Below are 19,614 nucleotides of genomic sequence, written 5' to 3'. Positions count from 1 at the left end.
CTCTTCCAACCCGAACCATTCTATGATTCTGTGATTCTATGATTTGCTCCAGTATGTCAGTATGGTAGTGGGGAGCCCAAAACTGTTCAAAGCACTCCAGATGCAGTCTCACCAGTGCGGATGAGATGGGAGGGATCATTTCTCCCAGCCTGTTGGCTACACTCCTGGTAACATACCCCATGATGTGACTGGCCCTCTTTATTGCTAGGCATACTGCCAACTGATTTTCAGTTTCTTCTCCTCAAGTCCTTTACTGTAAAGCTGTTTCTCATCACTCAGTCCCCCGCTTGTCCAGTTGCATGGCATTTTGTCCTGGAAGACTTTGCAAGCTTTCCTTGTGGAAGCTTCATTAAGTTCCTCTGAGCCCATTCCTGTTTAGGTCCTCACAAAAAACAGCTTTGCTCTCTACCTCTCTGACTGCTGCCTCAGACACTTTGTGGTATCATCCACAAATATCTGCTGCCTCAAGTACTCTGATGGCAAGCATGCTACTAGTATATACATGATCAGGCCATTCTTTTCCAAATATATTGCAGTATTCCATAGCCCAAAAAATCAACCTACATAACTAAATAACATGATTTTAAAGGATACCCGGCTTCTCTGCTTGCATCAGTGGTTTTGGATCACAGGAGCGGCACAGCAGTTGGCTGTCACTAATAATGAATACTAGATTGGTGTTTGAAATCTTCTCTGCATGATAAAGTCTGGAAAAAAAGCCACCAAGAAATATGCTTAAATGAAACAAAGAAAACCGTATATGAGAAGGACACACATGATTGGAATAAAAAGTAATCCAAGTTCTAAGAATCAAACTGCCTTCTACTGTTCATCTTTTCTATTAATGAACAGTAAGAAACATTTATAACAAATTTTGTAATCTTTTTGACATTTACATGGTTCCCTCTTTCAACTAGACTTATTAGAGGAAAAAAATGGAAAAGCGCATATAAGGCCTATAATTGATTTTACAGCTCGGTGCTGCTAAAGCAGTAGCTGTACTGAGAAATAAAATCAGTTCAGCAACAATTTTTCTCCTAGCAACACTGAAAAACAAACAAACAGCCAAACAAACAAACAAAAACCAACATACATAAACCTGTCTGTAAGATGGAAAAGAAACATGTTTAGGGTACGTGTGTTGTGTGGGGGTGGAGGAGTCATCTTTAGAAAATCCAACTATTTGTTTACTCAAGACAAAATATTTTCAAGCCTTCCAACAATACCCTCAGAGACTGATAAATACTGAAGTTAATACACTCTATGACAGCTCTTAAATCATCAGTGCTATTGACTAGAAGGTAAATTTGAAGATAAATTGCATAATCTTCTTGACCATCATAAATTCCAACACATAACCAGATTAAAGGAAATAATCTGCTTCTGAATATTACAGAATCTCTTAAATTCATGTAATAAATAAATAAAAAAAAGAACAATAGCAACAGAAATACAAGATCTATCTTCACAGAGTATATAGACTATTAAACAAAAATTTGAGTAAAATGTTTCTATGATAATTCAATTATTACAATTAAAATTCATTCTAAACAAATACAAAAAGAATGCAATTTATCAGCCTGTATACTTCTCTACTTTGCTTATGTGAGCTTGACGTAATTAATCCAAAATACATTTTTGTTCTTGTAAGGGTGTCATTATCTTTCGTATAAAAAATGAATATTCAAAAGCTATTACTAATATTGAAGAAGACTTACCTTGAACAGTTTATACAGTCTACAATGCCAATAAAAGATTTATCATCATTCTCAAAGAAATACTGAGTTTGCTCAGTGATACAACTTGTTTTAGGCAGGGCAGCAGAGAAATCATCATCTTCCATATCAGCTGCCAGAAAGAGGAAAATAAATAAATAAATAATGACGTTTTAAAAGTTGTGGACAGAATGGGGAGATCCAAATATGTCTCCCAGCCTAGATTCTTACCTTCTATTTCAGTCAAAGTTGACTCTCTAACATTCTCTTGACTTACCTGCCTCAAGGAAACGTGGGAAAGTCAAGCTCAAAAACAGCTGCTGTAAGATAGACCTAAACACAGAAAGACAATATATATTAATTAAAGTTTTTTGTCTTCTTTGTGTTTTACTGGGTCTTTAAAAATTACTCAAACAAGAGTAATTAATAGCAGAATTATCACAGCTAATTATACTTTTACCAGTTATTAAAGCTGTGTTTTTTTAAATTTTACAGTTTTACTCCTTCCAGTTTCTCTCAGGTCTTCTTTCACAATAATCTTTTATTCCACTGTTGAAATTTGCTATCATTTGCTCCCATAACTCACATAATGGAAACATTATCACGCCATCCATGCCTTCCTTTTATCTCTGTGCAGGAGGTGGAAGAGGCATGGTGGTGTTCCTCCAGCACTCAAACCAACTAGAACTTCTTCTGAACTTCCCACCCCCACCCAACCCTGGGAAAATGCTCCAGAATTAGATACTTTACACTAATTAAGGCTCATTAAATTGCTGAGAAGGAGATGAACACCGGCACATAACAAGTATATTACAAAAATGACTGCAACCATTGACTTTTAAAATCATCTTCATTCATGCTCTTGAGGTATGGAATATATTTTCATGCTAGATGATGCCAAAACACTTAGGTTTAAAAAGCTCTACTTATTTCAAAATTATTTTTCTTCCCTCATGATAACATCTTTCCAATGTTATTTACTTGAAGCAAGTACTGGCTAGCCAGTTTGCCCTGTTCTCCTCTACTCACCTACCAAAACAGGAATCGAGTTACATTCCTTGTCTCACTGCTTCTACTTAAACCTTAAAATTGCAGCTTTCTGTTGTTATGTTTTAGGATTGCTTCTAACTACAAACATGACCTGATCTCTCCTTATCACATTATTACAATGCCTGTTCTGCAGCTGGAAGGGACTGTACAATTTTATTCAACCTCTAGGATTTTTTTCCTTTTCTCCCAAGCCACTGTGATCTACGTGTAGCAAAACTGAATCTGCCTGTCATCTTTCCAGTCAAGGTAGGGCTTGAAGGAGCTCTGGATTCACTTCCACACCTTTCGGCCTTGAATCATCATCAGATGGACAGTGCACCAACTGTCATGGATGGTAAGAGACCTAATACTGTTCAACAGTGATAGAATTTGCTGACTGAAAACAGTAATCCTCATGCAGCCCTTCATAAGGGGGCACAGAATTTACAGGGAATGAGTGAAAAAGGCAGCCTGGAAATACCGCAAAGTCTGAGTTAAAAAACATGAAGGAGAAACAATACATATTATCTTAACTAAATGCTGATGTACCCCACATACATTTTTGAAATTTATCACTCTTCTATCTCACATTATTGCCTGACACATTATAGTTTTCTTCAACCTGCTTTCTCTTATTTCTCCAAGTTTCCTTTTGCCAGGTGCCTCACTGAATCCATTTTTGGTCAGAGCTTTTCACTTTGCTTGCTTAATGGCTTTCTCTGCCTGCTCCTGACCTAGATTCCATTAAAAACATGTCCACAGAAAGAACTTTCATGTGGTACTTTCAAGTTAAACATCACACGAAATAAACCTCAGGTCTAAATTGAGTCCAGACCAGCGAGTCTGATCTGAACATTGATACACTAAAGTTTCTCTGTTTGTGAAGAGCTCAAGTTTCTCTTCTGGATTACTGCCCATCTCCAGTTTTTGAGGTTTGCTGTTGTCCAAGAAAACCAAAATTTTAGCTGTTGCTGTTAACAAAATGTAACCAACAATAAAAAACAACATATAATCTTCACAATGCTAGCTGTGAGAAAATAACTATGTTTGTTCAGCTGCTATATATTTTAACTCTTAACTCCATAAAATAGGTAATTTATTCCAGCTTGGTAATTACTCTAAAAAATAAGTATCACGAAACTTTACGAAAATGAACAGAGAGTCTCCACGAGTGCAATTAACACCAGTGTAAAAATGACATCAGCCCCAGCAGTTTACCCCAATTTGGTGTGGGGGTAGTAGCTGATAGTGTTTTGAAAATGACCAATAATTCTGAATATAATTTCATAAAATAGTTTGGGTTGGAAATGACTTTAAAGGTCATCTAATTCCAACCCCCTACCATTGGCAGGGACACATCCCACTCACCAGATTGCCGAAAGCCCCATCCAGCCTGGCCTTGAACACTTCCAGGGATGGGGCATCCACAGCTTCTCTGGGCAACCTGTTCCAGCGCCTCACCAACCTCTTAAACTAACAAATGTCTTCCTAATATCTAATCTAAATTTCCCCTTTTTTAGTTTAAAGCCATTCGCCTTGTCCTATCACTAAACTTCCTGATAAAGTTTCCTTCCCCATAGGCCCCCTTAGCCTTTCATCTGAACCTTCACAGCTACCAGTCAGACCATTAATCCCAGTTTACTTGCTGAAGCTGACTGTAGAGTCAGAGCACACAGTCACAAAACCTGGCAAGAGCAGTTTTGACTGTTTACAGATCACTGAATGTTCAAAGGAGTTTGGAGAAATAAGAATTTTCACCTCGAGTAATGACAAAAACTAAGGATTCAGAGGGTTTTTTTTATTTTTGTTTTGGGGGGGGGGGGGGGGGAGACTAATAGTCTTAAACTACTGAAGAATTCCAGTACTTACCAGGCAGCTGCCGAAGCCCACCATCCTAGATGCAAAATATCTGTTATTGTAGGCTGGGAAAAAAAAAAGAAAAAAAAAAAAAGAACAAAGATTATGTTATTTGTATATACACCTGCATGCTTTTAAAGGAATGCCAGTAACCTCATGAGAGACTACTGACCACATATGCTGAACGAATTCCAGCTCCTTGCTTTGGTTCTTCTTCAGGATCACAGACCGATTGATAGTCATACGACTTGTTAAAGGCATAGAGGGACATATTAATTAGGTTTCGCATCAGGCCAGGGTCAATTTCACCAAAGAATCTTCCAATCTGATGAAGTAGAATGTATAGAGTTAAATTAAAGTACTTCCAAGTAGTTTTCTTATGAAAAAGTAAACAATTATGTTGTTAAAAACTGTACTTAAAAATAAACATACCTGTTGAGTATATTCATCCCGATTTGACATCAAAAGAAATCCACCGTCATCAAGGATAACACAATCCACATGCTATTATAAAAAAGTAAAATAAGTTTTGTAGAATTTGCCAAGAGAAGACTGTGAGAAATTATTTTTTTTATTCAACACTTCAGAAATATCTTCCAATCTATGAGGCTAAATCACAGCCCCATAGCCAAGGGCCAATACTATGCTAAAATAAGTAGCATTATCAGTACTCTAAAAGTTTGTAGAGATCAAAGGCTTATTTGTGGCTTAATTTCATAAAAGTTGTTTTGTAAATTCTTATTTACTCAATCTTTTGGTAGCTGTAAGAGTGCTATATCCTTATGAAATTGGATGATAACTGAATCTGAACTCATAATTAGGGGCTACAACTTCTGATATGCTTTCAAGCCATGTTTAAAGTCCTTTACAATTTGCAGCTTCCAATGGTAAAGGTCCTAAAGGCAGTCTTGCTATTCATGGTTATTTTCACATTTCTATATGTTTCAAGCTTGCTCAGTGAGTTTCTTCCAGGTGTCAGGTGCAGGACTGGGAAGACCACTGGTTCCCTATGCTTTGTACTTTGTAAAACATCCTTGTAATCAGAGATTGAGGAGATAGCAGTGAGGCCAAATAGGCTCCCAGATTACCATTATTGTTATAACTCCTGCTTTTAACATTCTTCAAACTCCACAAAAGAACTTGCAGAAGACTTGAGCAGAGAAAGCTTTTAAGCACATGGCAGAATCTGATACTGTGATAGCTGCTGAAATTGTACTCTCCTGCGTGCCAGCAGAGCTATGTGATACCCAAATTCTGAACGGTCAGGAAACAGAGGAAAGGAGGATAACTAATGGTTGTTGAAGGGTACATCACGTACTCTGGTACTTTTCACTTTGCATTTACCTTTTTCTAAGGTACTCTTCTAGTTTTCTTTCCTTTTTTTTTTCTTTCTTTTTTTTTTTAATTATTCAATTTTTTCAGGATTACCTTGTGCTTTGAAAGTTATCTTTTTCACATTTTTCTACATTTCATTCTCTATTGGTCTTACTCTATTGTTTTTTGTTTTCCCTCTAGTTCTCATAATCTTACTGCAATGATTCTTGAAACAAACACTTCACCTGACTTTTATTCCCTCTTTTACTCTCTCTACTTCTAATTTTCACAAATGGCTAAGTTTTCAAAATATTAACCCTCAAATAATAACATGATAGAATAATGGTCTAGATAAATCTAGAGAAAATTAGTCATTTTTTCAATAACAGAAATTCATTAACTGAATATATTCTTACCATACTGTTTCTTTCACAGCCACAGATTTCACTGTTGCACTAAAAAACAGAAGTATAGTAATCTTCACAAAAGCGTTTCAAAAGAAACAGTATTTTTCATTGATATTTGTCAATCAAGACAAGAACAAGTGATGTGATTTTCAATATCTGTATATTAACCTACCCTGGGGGGGGGGGGGGGGGGGGGGGGGGAGACTTACCAAGATTTCAGGTATAAAGTAAAAGAGAAAAGACATGTGCATTTGCATGTATTTTGAGTGTATAAAGAAAGCCTAGAAAACATTTACCAAGTATCTTTTTGACTGAAAAGCTTCACCAATCTCAAAGTATGGTAATCATATGTGACAAGGGAAGCCCACCACTTCTATTTAGCTTTGATTATTAGCATGTTTCTCTCTTTTTCTTGCAATATGTGTGAATATACACACATAACTGTTTCCACGCATTATATCCTGAGCAAAATAATTACCATAATGCTGCAGTCATTCATTTCAAATAAATTACTCTCTCTCTTTTTCATTTTTTTTTCTTAGCTCTAACATTTTAGGCAATGCATTTACCTAGCTCTAATACCTACAATGACCATAGTTACCAATTCCCTTAATATACAAACAATCAAGCAACGTTGCCTTATCCAGTTGTTCCGTAATTGTTTTCATTTTGTGTCTCCCCTTTCCCAATGTACTACATAATGATTTAGTTTTTCCTTTACCTTTTTCTTCTTCTCATTTATACCTAAACATAATTCTATGACTAGATGTTAGAAATAAAAGGGCTAAGTATTTCATTAATTTCTGCTAAAATGCTGTGATGTTGATTGCAGTATAAATCCTTACTAGTCACTGCTTACACACCCTCCATATTAAATAAAATAAATTCACTTTTTTCATATTTTTTTGAAGAAATTCTTTTGCAGATTTTATTCACTACTACAGCATGATCTTAGTCAGCAGCCTACAGGCTACAATATGTCATTTTTTTTGGTCTTTATCCATGTTCTATAATTATGAAAGCAAGACACGCACAAAATGCAGCCTGTTTCAACATAGATTTATTTTGTGCATTTGAATGATTTAAATACTACAACTACTTGGCATCTATGCATCAGTGTGACTCTGGCACAAAAGGCTGTTAGACCTATTTGCATCTGAAGCTTTGAGAAATGCACATAAAGTTCAAAAAAAGACTTGGTCAATTGCTTACCAGGCTCTTGATTGTGGTTTTTGTGAAATTTTCCATCCATCTGGTTGCATCAATTTTTATTCCAACAACTAACAAGAAATACATGAAAGTCTTTTTTAGTAAAATGCAAAAGAAAAAAAAGGTAACTGTAGAATCCTAAAAGGAGGAAAATTATAATAACATCTAAATTATTAAACTGGAAAAGGATAAAATATGAGTTTTGCTCTGTTGTCTGACCACCAACATCCTTCATGAGACTAATAAATTAACTAGTCTTACTCAAACACAGCCAGATTGCTGCCTTGATTTCCACTAGTAAGATTAAAAGTCTTAGAGAAAACAATATTATATAAACTGAAGCTCCTTTGAAATCTCAATTAAATTTCTCATTCACTGTTGAGCAACAACAAAGTAAGACCTGTATTTAGAGTTTTAGCTCCATTCTATCTTACCTGCAGGTTTCAGAAGTTTCCCGTTAATTGTTATTTCCACAGCCTTGCTTACCATAATACCTGTTTCATAGCTATTGGCACCACTTTCTGAGAGTATAGAAGGAGGGGGGAAAAAAAAGAAAAAGAGTGAGATAAAAGTCTCTTCCTCTGTAACTGAAATTAATGATTGTTCAAATACCCAGAATCATTCCAAGAATGCTTATTTGAAAACCTAGTTGTACTTCTTTATTTATCACCTGTAATAGCTCAGATCTAACACCTAGATGACTAAGAGAAATAATTTTGCTTACTTCTCTTCATTCACATTTTGTATGTGGTCTCTTCATAAAGTTACTGTAGCCTTTTTTTCTGCAAACAGCCATGAATAACTTTACACACTGCTAAAACTAGGATCAGAGCCAAAGATTTTATCCTGCTGTTGTCTGTATTTTTCAATACAGAGTATACTAACACCACTCAATAACTGACAATTACTACTTTGACAGACTTCAGCCTGTTTTCAGCACTGCTTAGTATGAAAAAGCAAGTTAAAAATACATTCCCTGGAGCTCTTTAAGGAACAACAAAGGCTTCAAAGAATTTATTTAATTACCTTGTTAATATTTTATTGAGAAAAGATGTAATAAATGCATATGAAATAACAGCAATAAAAGATACCATATGTTTAAGAGGGAACTATGTCATTTGTGGTAGCATCTGCTTTTAGATGAGCTTGGCAAGGTTAATGCTGCTCGCGTCAGTAACGAGCACTTACTATTGTGCACATACAGGTTTTAAATATCACAGTATTTAATATAAACTGCTTTGGTGAGTAATAGCTATTTGAAATAGAATTTAAAAGCAAAACTTTAAACTAAGTTGCAGTGCAGTGGGTAGAGCTGTGGACCCTTGTACCTGCTCTGCCAAATTAGGTTCACTGCTGAAGAAATACACAGAATTCAGCTCAAATAAGTTTTTTTAAAGTAGTCTTATTCTCCTGAGTGCAATTTTCTTTGACTTCCTTTTAAATAATTCTTCCAAAGCATCTTCAGAAAACATGCTTCCAGTATAATAAATAAGAGCAAATACTTTGCATATCTTCTCAGTTTTGTTAATTATTGACAAACATGGCCAACAAAGTAGATTAAAAATTATTATGTCCTTGGTGCATTCCCAGCTACCTTTCCCTTAACAATAGGTGATGTCCCAAGACTTTTTTCCTTTTGAAGTGTCAGACTTGAAACCTTTGTTGGTGAGCTCAACTGGTATTGGAAACTTCCAGAAATATACTTACATTAGGCTAGCTAGCTCCAAAATTTCAAAACAGTGATGACTTACTGTTGTAGTACGGAGCTGTGAAAATGTAGTTGTCATTATCTAAACTTCGTTTATAGAAGCTGACTTCGTAAGTTTCAGCATTTTCCAACCAATCTTCTCCTGCCCTAATCATGAAAAAATAATAAACAAAAAAAGATGGTTATCATCTCATGAAAGATATGCTGCACAGGTTTTCTTTTTTGTTTTGGTTTGGTTTAATGTTTTATAGTTGGAAGTAATGTGAGATTCGCTTATATAATCCTCAGACTTCGTTAGCTTTAGCTGGTTAAGTGCCAGGTGCCATTAGTAAAACAAAACTTTTAGAAAAAAAAAAAAGTATTCTAGGAACAGCATGGATCTTGTCTCCTCATTTTTAGATATACCGAGATAAATATTACTGCAACGTTATTTACAACAAAACATAAACAAACCTTACCACATGTTATCTCTTAAGAAAACACTATCCTATTCTCTCATGCCATTAATAACATGAAAACAAACAACCAAAAAAAAAACAAACACTGTTTTGGGGAGTAAAAACCACTGGCATTCTCCCATTTTGGGGAAACAGAATAACCTAAACTATTAGATAAATTTGCCACTTAATATGTCTGTACTGGTACCCTCACTACTCCTGATCACTGAAGGTAGTTTTTAGTTGATTATATGAATCAACTTCAACATTCTCTTTTTGCCCTCTGGTAATGATACATTTTTCTCTCTTAAAGGCCCTGGATCACTTGGTCTGTTCCTACTAGTCTAAAAAAAATCACCTACTACTTTACTGATTTTCTGTCTGCCAGCCTGCCAAACAACCAAATGCTTAGGAGTAATGAGGGATTAACATGGCCCCACCACCAGCACAAGGACACTCCTTTCACTGCTCCTCTATACTGATTAGAAACCTATATTACACCACCTGCTATGGAAATAATATGTTAAAGATCATTTTCAAGCAGGAAGATAGATAAAAGAAAAACAAGACATCCCATTTGTTTTATAGTTACCAGTGCAGATTTAGACAGTATGTAAAGTTGCTTTTCATTATCATATTACACTATTTTATAATATTCTTACCTTTTGGGAAACACTCTGGTAATTCCACCATCTGTAACAACAAATTGTGCAGCAACTCCATCCCTGTAAACAGGAGTTTTAAAATCAAAACTAACGTAAATCTTAAGTTCCTATGCCAAGGGTTGCCATTTAAGTGCGTAATTGTGAATTAAATATCTATCCCATGTAAAGATTAACTGTATATCTGTATATATACACACATATATATTACATTATTACCAAATCATTAAGAAAGAGTTTATTTTTCAGGCTTTGAAATTCATTACAAAAAAAAAAAAAAAAAAAGCAAGTAACAAAAATACTTACAGATACAGCTTACTCCAATAATTTTGGGCAAGTTCAGTTGTAAATCCTGCATCCAGCAAAACTCTAATGACCATATCAGTATTACCTAGCAAAAGAGTCAAGACACTCATCTGAAAGCATATGACGTGGGGCTTAATCTGCTAAAATGAAATTCCAAGTTGTCCAGATGCTACTACCACCAAAATTAGGCTATTTTTATTATACATTCTGTCTAACTTCAAGTTTCATCAAGTAATCCTTGTTAAACAGACTGTTCTGAAACTCCTGAGTTCACTTCAGTTTTTCCTTTGTTCTATCCTAAAAAACTGTCTTTGCAGCAAAAGATTAAGCAAGGCACCAAGTCTCAACTTTGCAAGGCCCTGTGTTATATTTGGAAATAAACTTAATTTTAAAACACATTTTAATTCAAACATTTTTATCTCAGTTCTAAAGAAGTTGCACACAATTAAATGACATTTAAATTTTACTGAGTACTTACTCTTACGTGTTACAAAAATTGAGATAATTCAACTACAATATAAACATTTCAATCATTTAAGTCCCAAACTCTCACAAAAACAAACACACACCTATTTGTCTTCTTTTGAATTAGTGGCTTAGATGGATATGTCATTTTTAAATATCATTGAAAAGGTGACTTGAAGTCAGTGCTTCTCAAGCATCTTTTTCAATACTACTTTTTAAAAGTAGCTTCTAGGAATGGTCTACTGAAACACATTTTAATACAGACTTTATCACTTTCTTTTTAATGGAAAATTAAACTGGGCTATAGTGTAATTAGAAGTGTAGAGGGAAAATCTGATGCTTGGTTTTTGATGTCACACAGCAAAGTAGTGTTAGAGTTATGACTGGAATCTGCAGCTCTGAATTCTGCAAAACTCCGGCCACTCAGCCTTGTAGAACATACTGAACATTCATTCAGAAAATAAAAAATCCATAAAATACTTTTTCTTCGGTTTTGCTCCAGAGACCCATGACAGTCAGAATTTCAGATTCGAGAAAACAGTGGTTTTTTTTTTTTTTTTAATGCCCTAATTCAACCTGTTTTCACAAAACAGATCATTAAGTATTAGGGTATAAGCTTATGGAGATAAGCTTTAGCCAAAAGGCTTTTTCCCACTGTGGCCTGAATTTGTAGACATGCTATGCATAGAGCCAGCAGCTCTGATCTACCAGCAGGAAGCACTCTCTCATATCATTTTAATAAATTAATTTAATTCTAATTAAATATGTTTACATGGCTTGGCTAGGTAAACCTGCTAAACTGCATCTAATGCCACAGATTCACTTCCTGTATTCACTTGCACACTATCATGGTATACTATGTAATGTAAACAAGGGTACTGCCGTTGGACCCCTTGCTGCATCCACATTTTACTAGAAGTTAAATCAAAATGCTATCTGAATACAAATATTAGAATATGTTTCCCCAAGTGATATTTATTTCTCCTAATAGACTCATATTTTTCTGAATGCATTTTTATTTGTGATTCTCATGTACTTCACACATCTCCACAAAGTGACACTTGCTTACGTAAGCAGATGTTTCCAACAAGGAGGGTGAATTACTCTTACTGTCCACTTAGTAATGACAGAGGTAGCTGTCTTACTTCCTGGCTAACTTATAACAGGCTCAAGTTGGACAGGATTAGTCAATTAAACTCAGGGTAACTATTAATATATAGAGACATTAAATTTATATATTTTATTTCAATTTAGGGATTGTATCAGTTATTGCTTCTGAAAAACATTTCTAGCTGAGGATATTTCCTTCAGTCAACACTGTTTGCTTACTTATACAGAACAGTATTTTTTAAGTATCTTAATTATAAGAAAAAGAAGGAAAATGTGATTTTTATTATCAATTCCAAAATGAAATATACCAATGATTTGGTAACATTTTGGCTTAATTACTTATGTGTATTGTTGTATATCCTGGTGTATACTATAATATCATTAAATATGCCCTCAATATTAGCTTATATAACTAGTGAGTATTAAACTAGAGTTCACTTCTGAGACTGAGTCAAAACACTCAAGTAAAATTTCAGTCAGTGATATAAGTGAATAAGATCACCCTATTTAAGAAGAAAAAAAACAACACACACACACACACAAACAGCTTTTCAAGGCAGTTTCACTTTGAGAAGATTTCGTATCTAAGGGCACATTCCTTCAGTTACATGGTTCAGCCAAAAGTTCTTATGTATGTTTTTCTAGATGAAAGCTACAAGGACCCCACCTCAAACTGACCAGCAACCCCAGAAAGCAACATGTTATAAAGTCTTGGCTAAAGCAAGAATAAAAAAGTGTTTATTCCAATTATTTATAAATATTAATGTTAAGTAAACAAATCCAAACATTAATTTTTCACAAAAACAAGACTTTAATGCATTCCTGGTGGTTTGTTCAAAATGCCTAACTCCTCATTTATTCTAAATGGAGTTTAAGGCCAAATTTAAATACGAGTACCATCCTAAAGCCTAGTGCTCGCCACTGCAGCAGTTACATCCATCTATGATCTTAAACAATTCAAGCCTAAGAGAAATCTCTTTAACCAATCTGTGAAAGACCTTTCTCATCTTTTATTCTGGTTCTATTTGTTCTCAGAATTTTTTCTTTAGTTATATAAGCTGACAAGAAAACCGACTGATGGTTTCATTACAAGAATTTTAAGTCTTCTTGATATATACTTTGGCTGATTATCTCAAGAGAAAAAAATATCAATTCAAAATACTTGGAGTGCACGAAAACAAACCAGTAGTTGGTTGCTGCCAAAGCATAAGGTTGAAGGGAAGCATGTAAAACACTGGATGCATTATGCCCTGCAATCATTATCATTCTTAAATGAACCCGGAAAACTCCAGACTACAATCTGTCTTGTATAGAAAAGTTCAACACTAGATGTATTTCTATTTAAAAAATAATAAATAACAGTGAAGATAAAAAACAACAATGTGTGATTTGGGCATGAAAGCTTTCATTCTGATTAATTCTCATTTATGAGTAAGTATTTTCCTAAGGGGGGAAAAAAATCAGAGGATTGAGAAGAGTACTTACATGACGGACTGTTTGGAGTATTTCTATCAATAAACTCATTGAAATTTAATAAAAATTCAGTGTTGTTTTCTGATTTCTTTACATCACTACAGTATTCTCTGAAAAACAACAAAACACCAGTCTTCTAAGATTTGTTTCACGTTTCTGAAGCAGACAAATATGAATCAGCAATGTGAAAGTGAAAGCAGTATTGTGCCACTACTGTGAGATGGTTGGCTATGTCACTTACACAGTCAATATGACTTTAACAATACTCCTGATCATATTCAATATTTCAGGAATATACAGGAAATCAAGGGTTCAAGTGCCTGCCTAGATCTGAATTACGACAAAGCTGCATGCATGAGATTGGGCACAGATTCTCAGAAAAAACACTCTGGACTTGTGTAGGCCATGAACTTAGGAGACCATAGAGTCTGTAAAATAAATAAGAAAATGCCCAGGGAAATTAGACGCCTGCTGGGTTAAACTGTACTGGAAAGTATTTGGACTGCTGTAGGAGAAATTGTCACTTTATGTTCAACTAAGGCTGGATTTATGGGATAAGATCCTAATTTCTGAGAAGTCTTAAAGGCAATTTTAATAGAGTACACACCCTATACACATATAAATGCTCTTTGTTTTGACATATGCAAAACAGATTAACAGTAAACTATAGTCATTTATATAATGCAAAGCAGTATATTGGTGGGCAATTCACTGAATAAAAATTAGCACAATAAAAGTCACTGAGCATTTTGAAGGCAAATATTAGATGGTGAGTGGCATTAGACAGCTGTAATTAAAATGTAAAGAATATTCAGCATTAAAGCCAGGAGCTCTCTTTTTAACTGAACTTTATTAAATTAACTTTATGAACAACAGAAGTCTGTTTGAATATCATATTAAGCTATCTTATAACTCTTTACTTACTTTACCATAATCCTGAAAGACTATAGGCATAATTTGCTGTACTATACCAATGTTCACATTTAAGCAGAGGCCCATATCAGACAGGCCTTTTCCATATAGATCAGTTTACCAACTAGTGACATGTTGGAAACTGCTAGTGGGTACAATTGATCATAAATAACATCAGCCCTTCAGAAAAATTAAACAGTTAATGATGACAGTACATTTGAAGATAGGAGACTATGTCTTACAGATGAATCAATAGAACTGTCTGAACTTAATAGGATACAGAAATTTGTAAGATAAAAAAGGAATGGACCAATTTTTGACTCATCTTTGTGGAGCAGCATTTCTGTTATTTATCATAACTAACTTTTAAAGGAAATTATTTTTTCAGAGCTATTTATCTTACTATATTTCCCTTGCAAACACAATTTACCAAGGGCAACCAGGACCACACAATTTCACATGAAAGAACAGGGAACTAATGAACTGACTTGATCAATTTTTCAATGACTCAGTCAATATGTGTGTTCAATGAATGAAAAAATAGTTCATTCTTAAGTGATAGAGAGCTTTGAAACTCTTCAACTTAAAAAAAAAAAAAGATTTCAAGGTAATAACTACATTAGCTATTTTACAGATGAGAAGCTAGGTTACAAGGCAGTAAAATCTTGAAAGACAGCTGCAAGAAATGTACAGATGCGTATAGGATTTCCATGAAAGACATCAGTAAAATAGGATATGTCAGATTTTACAGCTCTCTTTGATAAACACAAAATATGAATCAGAGCCTGATGATGCTATTAACACTCTAGCACGAAGAAAAGAATTATTTTTGAAAGCATGCATTTAGTAATTGCTCTTTTTCATTATTATTATTATTTATTTTTTCCAAAATATTTATTGGTTAAGCCCATATTTTGTAAATGCCATTAACCTGATCAAATTCCTATTTACTGCTGAAATAACACTTACTACTGGGAAATAAACCAACCTTGGTGCTAAAAAAGTATAGCCAACTTCATCAAAATGATCAAGCTTCAGTGTTTCTGAATCTACAAAGATGAAAACATTAAATAAGTAAATGATTTATCACCATCATTTCCCTTCTCAAACACTTGACTAGCTTTTGCATGCATCTATGAAAGAAGGAAATGTTCATTTTGCAACATTCTCCTACTAATATACTTTATATTTCTCAGTATGTCTCAGCGTAGGATGAAATTATTTGAATATTATATACAATGCACACCTGACAACAATAATGTATCTAACAACCTAATTAGAGGTGACATTTAATTATCATGTAAATGTATGGGATGCTTTCATTAGAATTACAATCTGATACAAAGAAATATTTGAGACAAAGAGTTGTTAGAACATGAAGGAAAATGTTTCTAGTATTTTCAGCAATAAAGATAAAGAAAAAAAAACAACTCATCTATGTAAACATCACTTTCAATGCTACTGAAAATAACGGCTTTAAAAGCTGGTGTCACTGAACACTAGGACCAGATGAGCAAAGATTAGAGATTCACAACATACTACAATGTGTATGAAAACAGAAAAACACTTTACTTTTTTATTTTTTCTCCTTTCTATTGGTGTGGTACCGAATGAAAATGGGAAAAATCCTGAGATGAGGAATACAGAGGAGAATGTCCAGTAGGAATAGAAATACAAGTGAAAAAATGTCAACTGCAGTAAACAGAAGGAAACTGAGCAACAAGAATATACTTGCCCATTTTGTTTGCCACTATCCATCAGAAAGAGAAAGCAGGGAAACAGAAAAAAACAGGGTAAAGCAAAAGGGGTCACAAACCAATATTTTATTCAAACAGCCCCTTGAATAAAAATATTGTGCATAGAAAGATCAAAGGTTCAATTTATGTACAGCTGTAGTCTGGAAAAAGACAAACATCTTTGAACACTGGAGAATATATGTCCTTGTCAATTATTTCTCAAGTACCTTCTATATACTGTGGCTATTTCAAGGGTCTGTTTTGCAGGTTATATTCATGTAAGTGCAAAAACAGATGATTCAATCCATAAAAAGAAACATATTAACTTACTAAAACTTTAACTTTAAACTACTTAAGATTTGACAAAGTTATAAAAATAAATCACGAATTATTAAAAACTTGCCATAATCTTCATACCCAGGAGGTGAAGGTAGAGGACAGCAATTTCATTAAAGTTTTCTCTAATCTATGCCTGCCAGAGACATTAACAGTGCTTTTCTAACCTTGTATTTAACTGCATATTTGTTCATATTTGGATAAAGAAAGTTGAAAGGAAGTGATGAGTTCTATTCTGTCTATAATCTAGATCTTCTAGTTAGATGTTATATAGATGTAGTAAACAGAAAGCTTTCAATACTCACAAATATCATTCCCAATTACCACTACAGAATCTGTAAATGGCTTGAAAATAGTCTAAGCCAAAAATGCATTACAAACATCCACTAAAACTATTTGTAGAGTGCAAAATAAAAACCTAGCCGCAATCCAAATGAAACAGTGCTGTCACATTTATCTATTTCTACAGGCATTAAAGGTAATTTGCTAAATATAATACTGCACCTACAGCAAAAATAACAAAGTAAGCTTACTACTATAGTCCATATCATAATATTTACATAATAGAATGAAAAAGAATAGTAACCAGACCCTTAAAATTACAGCAACAGAGGATACGCAAAGCAATGATTCTACAGGTACATAGCAAGGTGGAAGGGATTGTCAGTGAAACTGGGGTACCTGCACATATTCTATCTTTATAGAATATTTCTTGTACCTTGGGTGTTGGATTAGAATCATTGCTGCAGATTTTGGGTACATATGGTAACATTAGTGAATTCAACAAAATGTATGAATTTTAAACATTTTTTAAAGTGAATCTGAGACTTGGCAATACTTGACAAAACCAGGGAACCTTCATAGTACTTACATCTGGCTTGAATTAATGGTTCATCTATTTTGGCTTTAATATAATAAAAGCTGTATGATGGTAACACCAATGCCAAACTGCAAGAGAAATAAGACAAGTAAAACAATTATGCTATTTGCAGCAGTTTTCTAATTTCATCTTTTAAGTGTTTTGAAACCATTTAACAAGTTTGGAAATTGGATTATCATAAGATGAGATAGTTATGTAGTAACATACCAGCCTCACGCTATGTAATAGGTACGAGTAGATTCATATGGGTCTTGAAGTTCCATTTAGGCATAAATGCACTTTATTAAAGATTAAGGGAGGAATTTCAAAATAATTGCAAATAATAAAAAGCATGGTTTGTTGCATCTTCCTCTAACACATTTAACATTACAATGTAGCACATGTCAATGTGGTGACTGACAGTAAAAAACACCATATAGTACTGTACCGATTTGATGCATGATTAACTCATTAAAAAAAAAAAAAATTATTAAGAAATTTATCTTGCAGTACTTGAATTCACTTTATGTTCAAGATGCAAAATATTTTCCTGAATCATGCAGTCACCATTAATAACCTTTGATCATTGCTGTGCAATAATATCTTAAGATTTGCAATGCATGTTATTTCTTTTATGTTAAATATATATTTTTTTCAAAAAAATATAAGTCTTTTATTGCCACTAATTCAATATACATGTAGGAGAGTTCAGTTTTAAAAAGGTATGTAAAGGACAGAGGTGCAAATCATCATTGAAGAGGTATCATCTCCCATATCACACCCTTAATATTTGTTGTCAGTTTTCATGTCTGCAAAACTGCAGAGGTTTCTAATGGATAGCTGCAGAAATTAACCTTGAAAAAAAAAAAAAAAGTTGCACAATTGTGCCATAAGTGAGATAACCTTTAATGATACATGTGCCATTTAAACAGAATGTGAGATTGCTGAATATTTACTGACAGCCTTCTACGTATTCTCCTCTAGGGAAATCACTAGCACTTTACCTGTCATTAGCAGCTACTGCCAACAGAAATTGCTAATTAAAATCTATGATTTTACGTTTAACAGGCTTGCTGCAATGTGACTCCATGGATTTATTGCTGCATCTCATGCCAGGGAGCTCTGTATGAATTAAGAACTCATATAAACCCAATATCTTTCTTTACTGATTGCTAGATGGCATATTATGATTTAAAAAAAAAAAAAAAATCTTTTCCCACTGAGGATAATGAGTATAATGACAAAGGAAATAGAACATAAAAGTGGGATGATGAATAAAAGATAAAGTTCTACACCTACATTCACTTGTTAAAACTGATTTGTTTGGTTTTGCTTACAAATTAACGTTTGCATTCTCATTGGCTGTACACCTGTACAGAAAATAGCAGAAAATAGAACCAATACAATTACAATAGCTGAAGGCTATTGTAACTCACCACAATACAAATATTATTTCGGTAAACAGTTGACTCGGTATTTGAACCATCTAGTTTTGAACTTGAACGCTTCAACTTTTTCGAAATTTGGTAAACCTTAACTTCTTTTCTAATGTCAGTTTGCTACATTCCTTCCAAAGTTACAGAGCTGTGTGCTTAAATGATTTTGGAATGATATACACACCAATGTTGTATGCAACAGGGGCAAGATTTATACCACACTTCATTTGTTCCTGCTGTCATTGATATATGATTTTTAGATAATTAGTCACAAATAGATTGAAGATTTCAGAGAGAATCGGTAGCATGGTTCCTGCCCTTAAGATCTGATGTGTAGGTTAGCAATGTTGTGATATAAGCTATAAAAGTGACTGAAAGAGATTTGCACAGAATAATGTGTTACATTGTTTATTGAGATAAAAAATATGGCATCTTTCTTTTTAATGTGCATATTAAAAACAAGAACATGGAGACAATGAAAAGAAAAGAGGAGGAATCTAAGAGAAAGCGTACAATTAAAAATCAAAGTATACAGTGACACAGAAAGTAGAAGAAAAATAAGATTCTTAACACCAATCACAAAAATCCATTTTTTCCTGCATAATGAAATGCACTAGTGGTAAATCTCAACAGTTGGATAGAA

At 34.0% G+C, this 19,614-nt stretch overlaps 1 protein-coding gene across 6 annotated transcripts in view; it reads right to left on the bottom strand.

Annotated features, from left to right (window-relative positions):
• CACNA2D1 (calcium voltage-gated channel auxiliary subunit alpha2delta 1) overlaps window positions 1-19,614 on the bottom strand; it is a 405,950-nt gene that overhangs the window by 15,873 nt on the left and 370,463 nt on the right. For 3 of the 6 annotated variants that reach the window (XM_040548370.1, XM_040548352.1, XM_040548363.1), the window contains exons 22-37: window positions 17,548-17,624; window positions 16,340-16,354; window positions 15,593-15,653; window positions 13,705-13,802; window positions 10,645-10,729; window positions 10,339-10,401; window positions 9,283-9,386; window positions 7,966-8,052; window positions 7,535-7,602; window positions 6,332-6,370; window positions 5,034-5,105; window positions 4,774-4,926; window positions 4,614-4,666; window positions 1,993-2,048; window positions 1,719-1,848; window positions 595-707 (exon numbers count right to left, since the gene is read on the bottom strand). In XM_040548370.1, coding sequence (XP_040404304.1) covers window positions 595-707; window positions 1,719-1,848; window positions 1,993-2,048; window positions 4,614-4,666; window positions 4,774-4,926; window positions 5,034-5,105; window positions 6,332-6,370; window positions 7,535-7,602; window positions 7,966-8,052; window positions 9,283-9,386; window positions 10,339-10,401; window positions 10,645-10,729; window positions 13,705-13,802; window positions 15,593-15,653; window positions 16,340-16,354; window positions 17,548-17,624 — 1,274 coding nt within the window. The remainder of the gene's footprint in view (window positions 1-594; window positions 708-1,718; window positions 1,849-1,992; window positions 2,049-4,613; window positions 4,667-4,773; window positions 4,927-5,033; window positions 5,106-6,331; window positions 6,371-7,534; window positions 7,603-7,965; window positions 8,053-9,282; window positions 9,387-10,338; window positions 10,402-10,644; window positions 10,730-13,704; window positions 13,803-15,592; window positions 15,654-16,339; window positions 16,355-17,547; window positions 17,625-19,614) is intronic. The other 3 variants (XM_040548379.1, XM_040548387.1, XM_040548360.1) reach the window with 1 other exon arrangement.

Source organism: Cygnus olor, chromosome 1, assembly GCF_009769625.2.
Source record: "Cygnus olor isolate bCygOlo1 chromosome 1, bCygOlo1.pri.v2, whole genome shotgun sequence".
Lineage (NCBI taxonomy): Eukaryota > Metazoa > Chordata > Aves > Anseriformes > Anatidae > Cygnus > Cygnus olor.
This window is presented reverse-complemented; position numbering and strand designations above follow the sequence as displayed.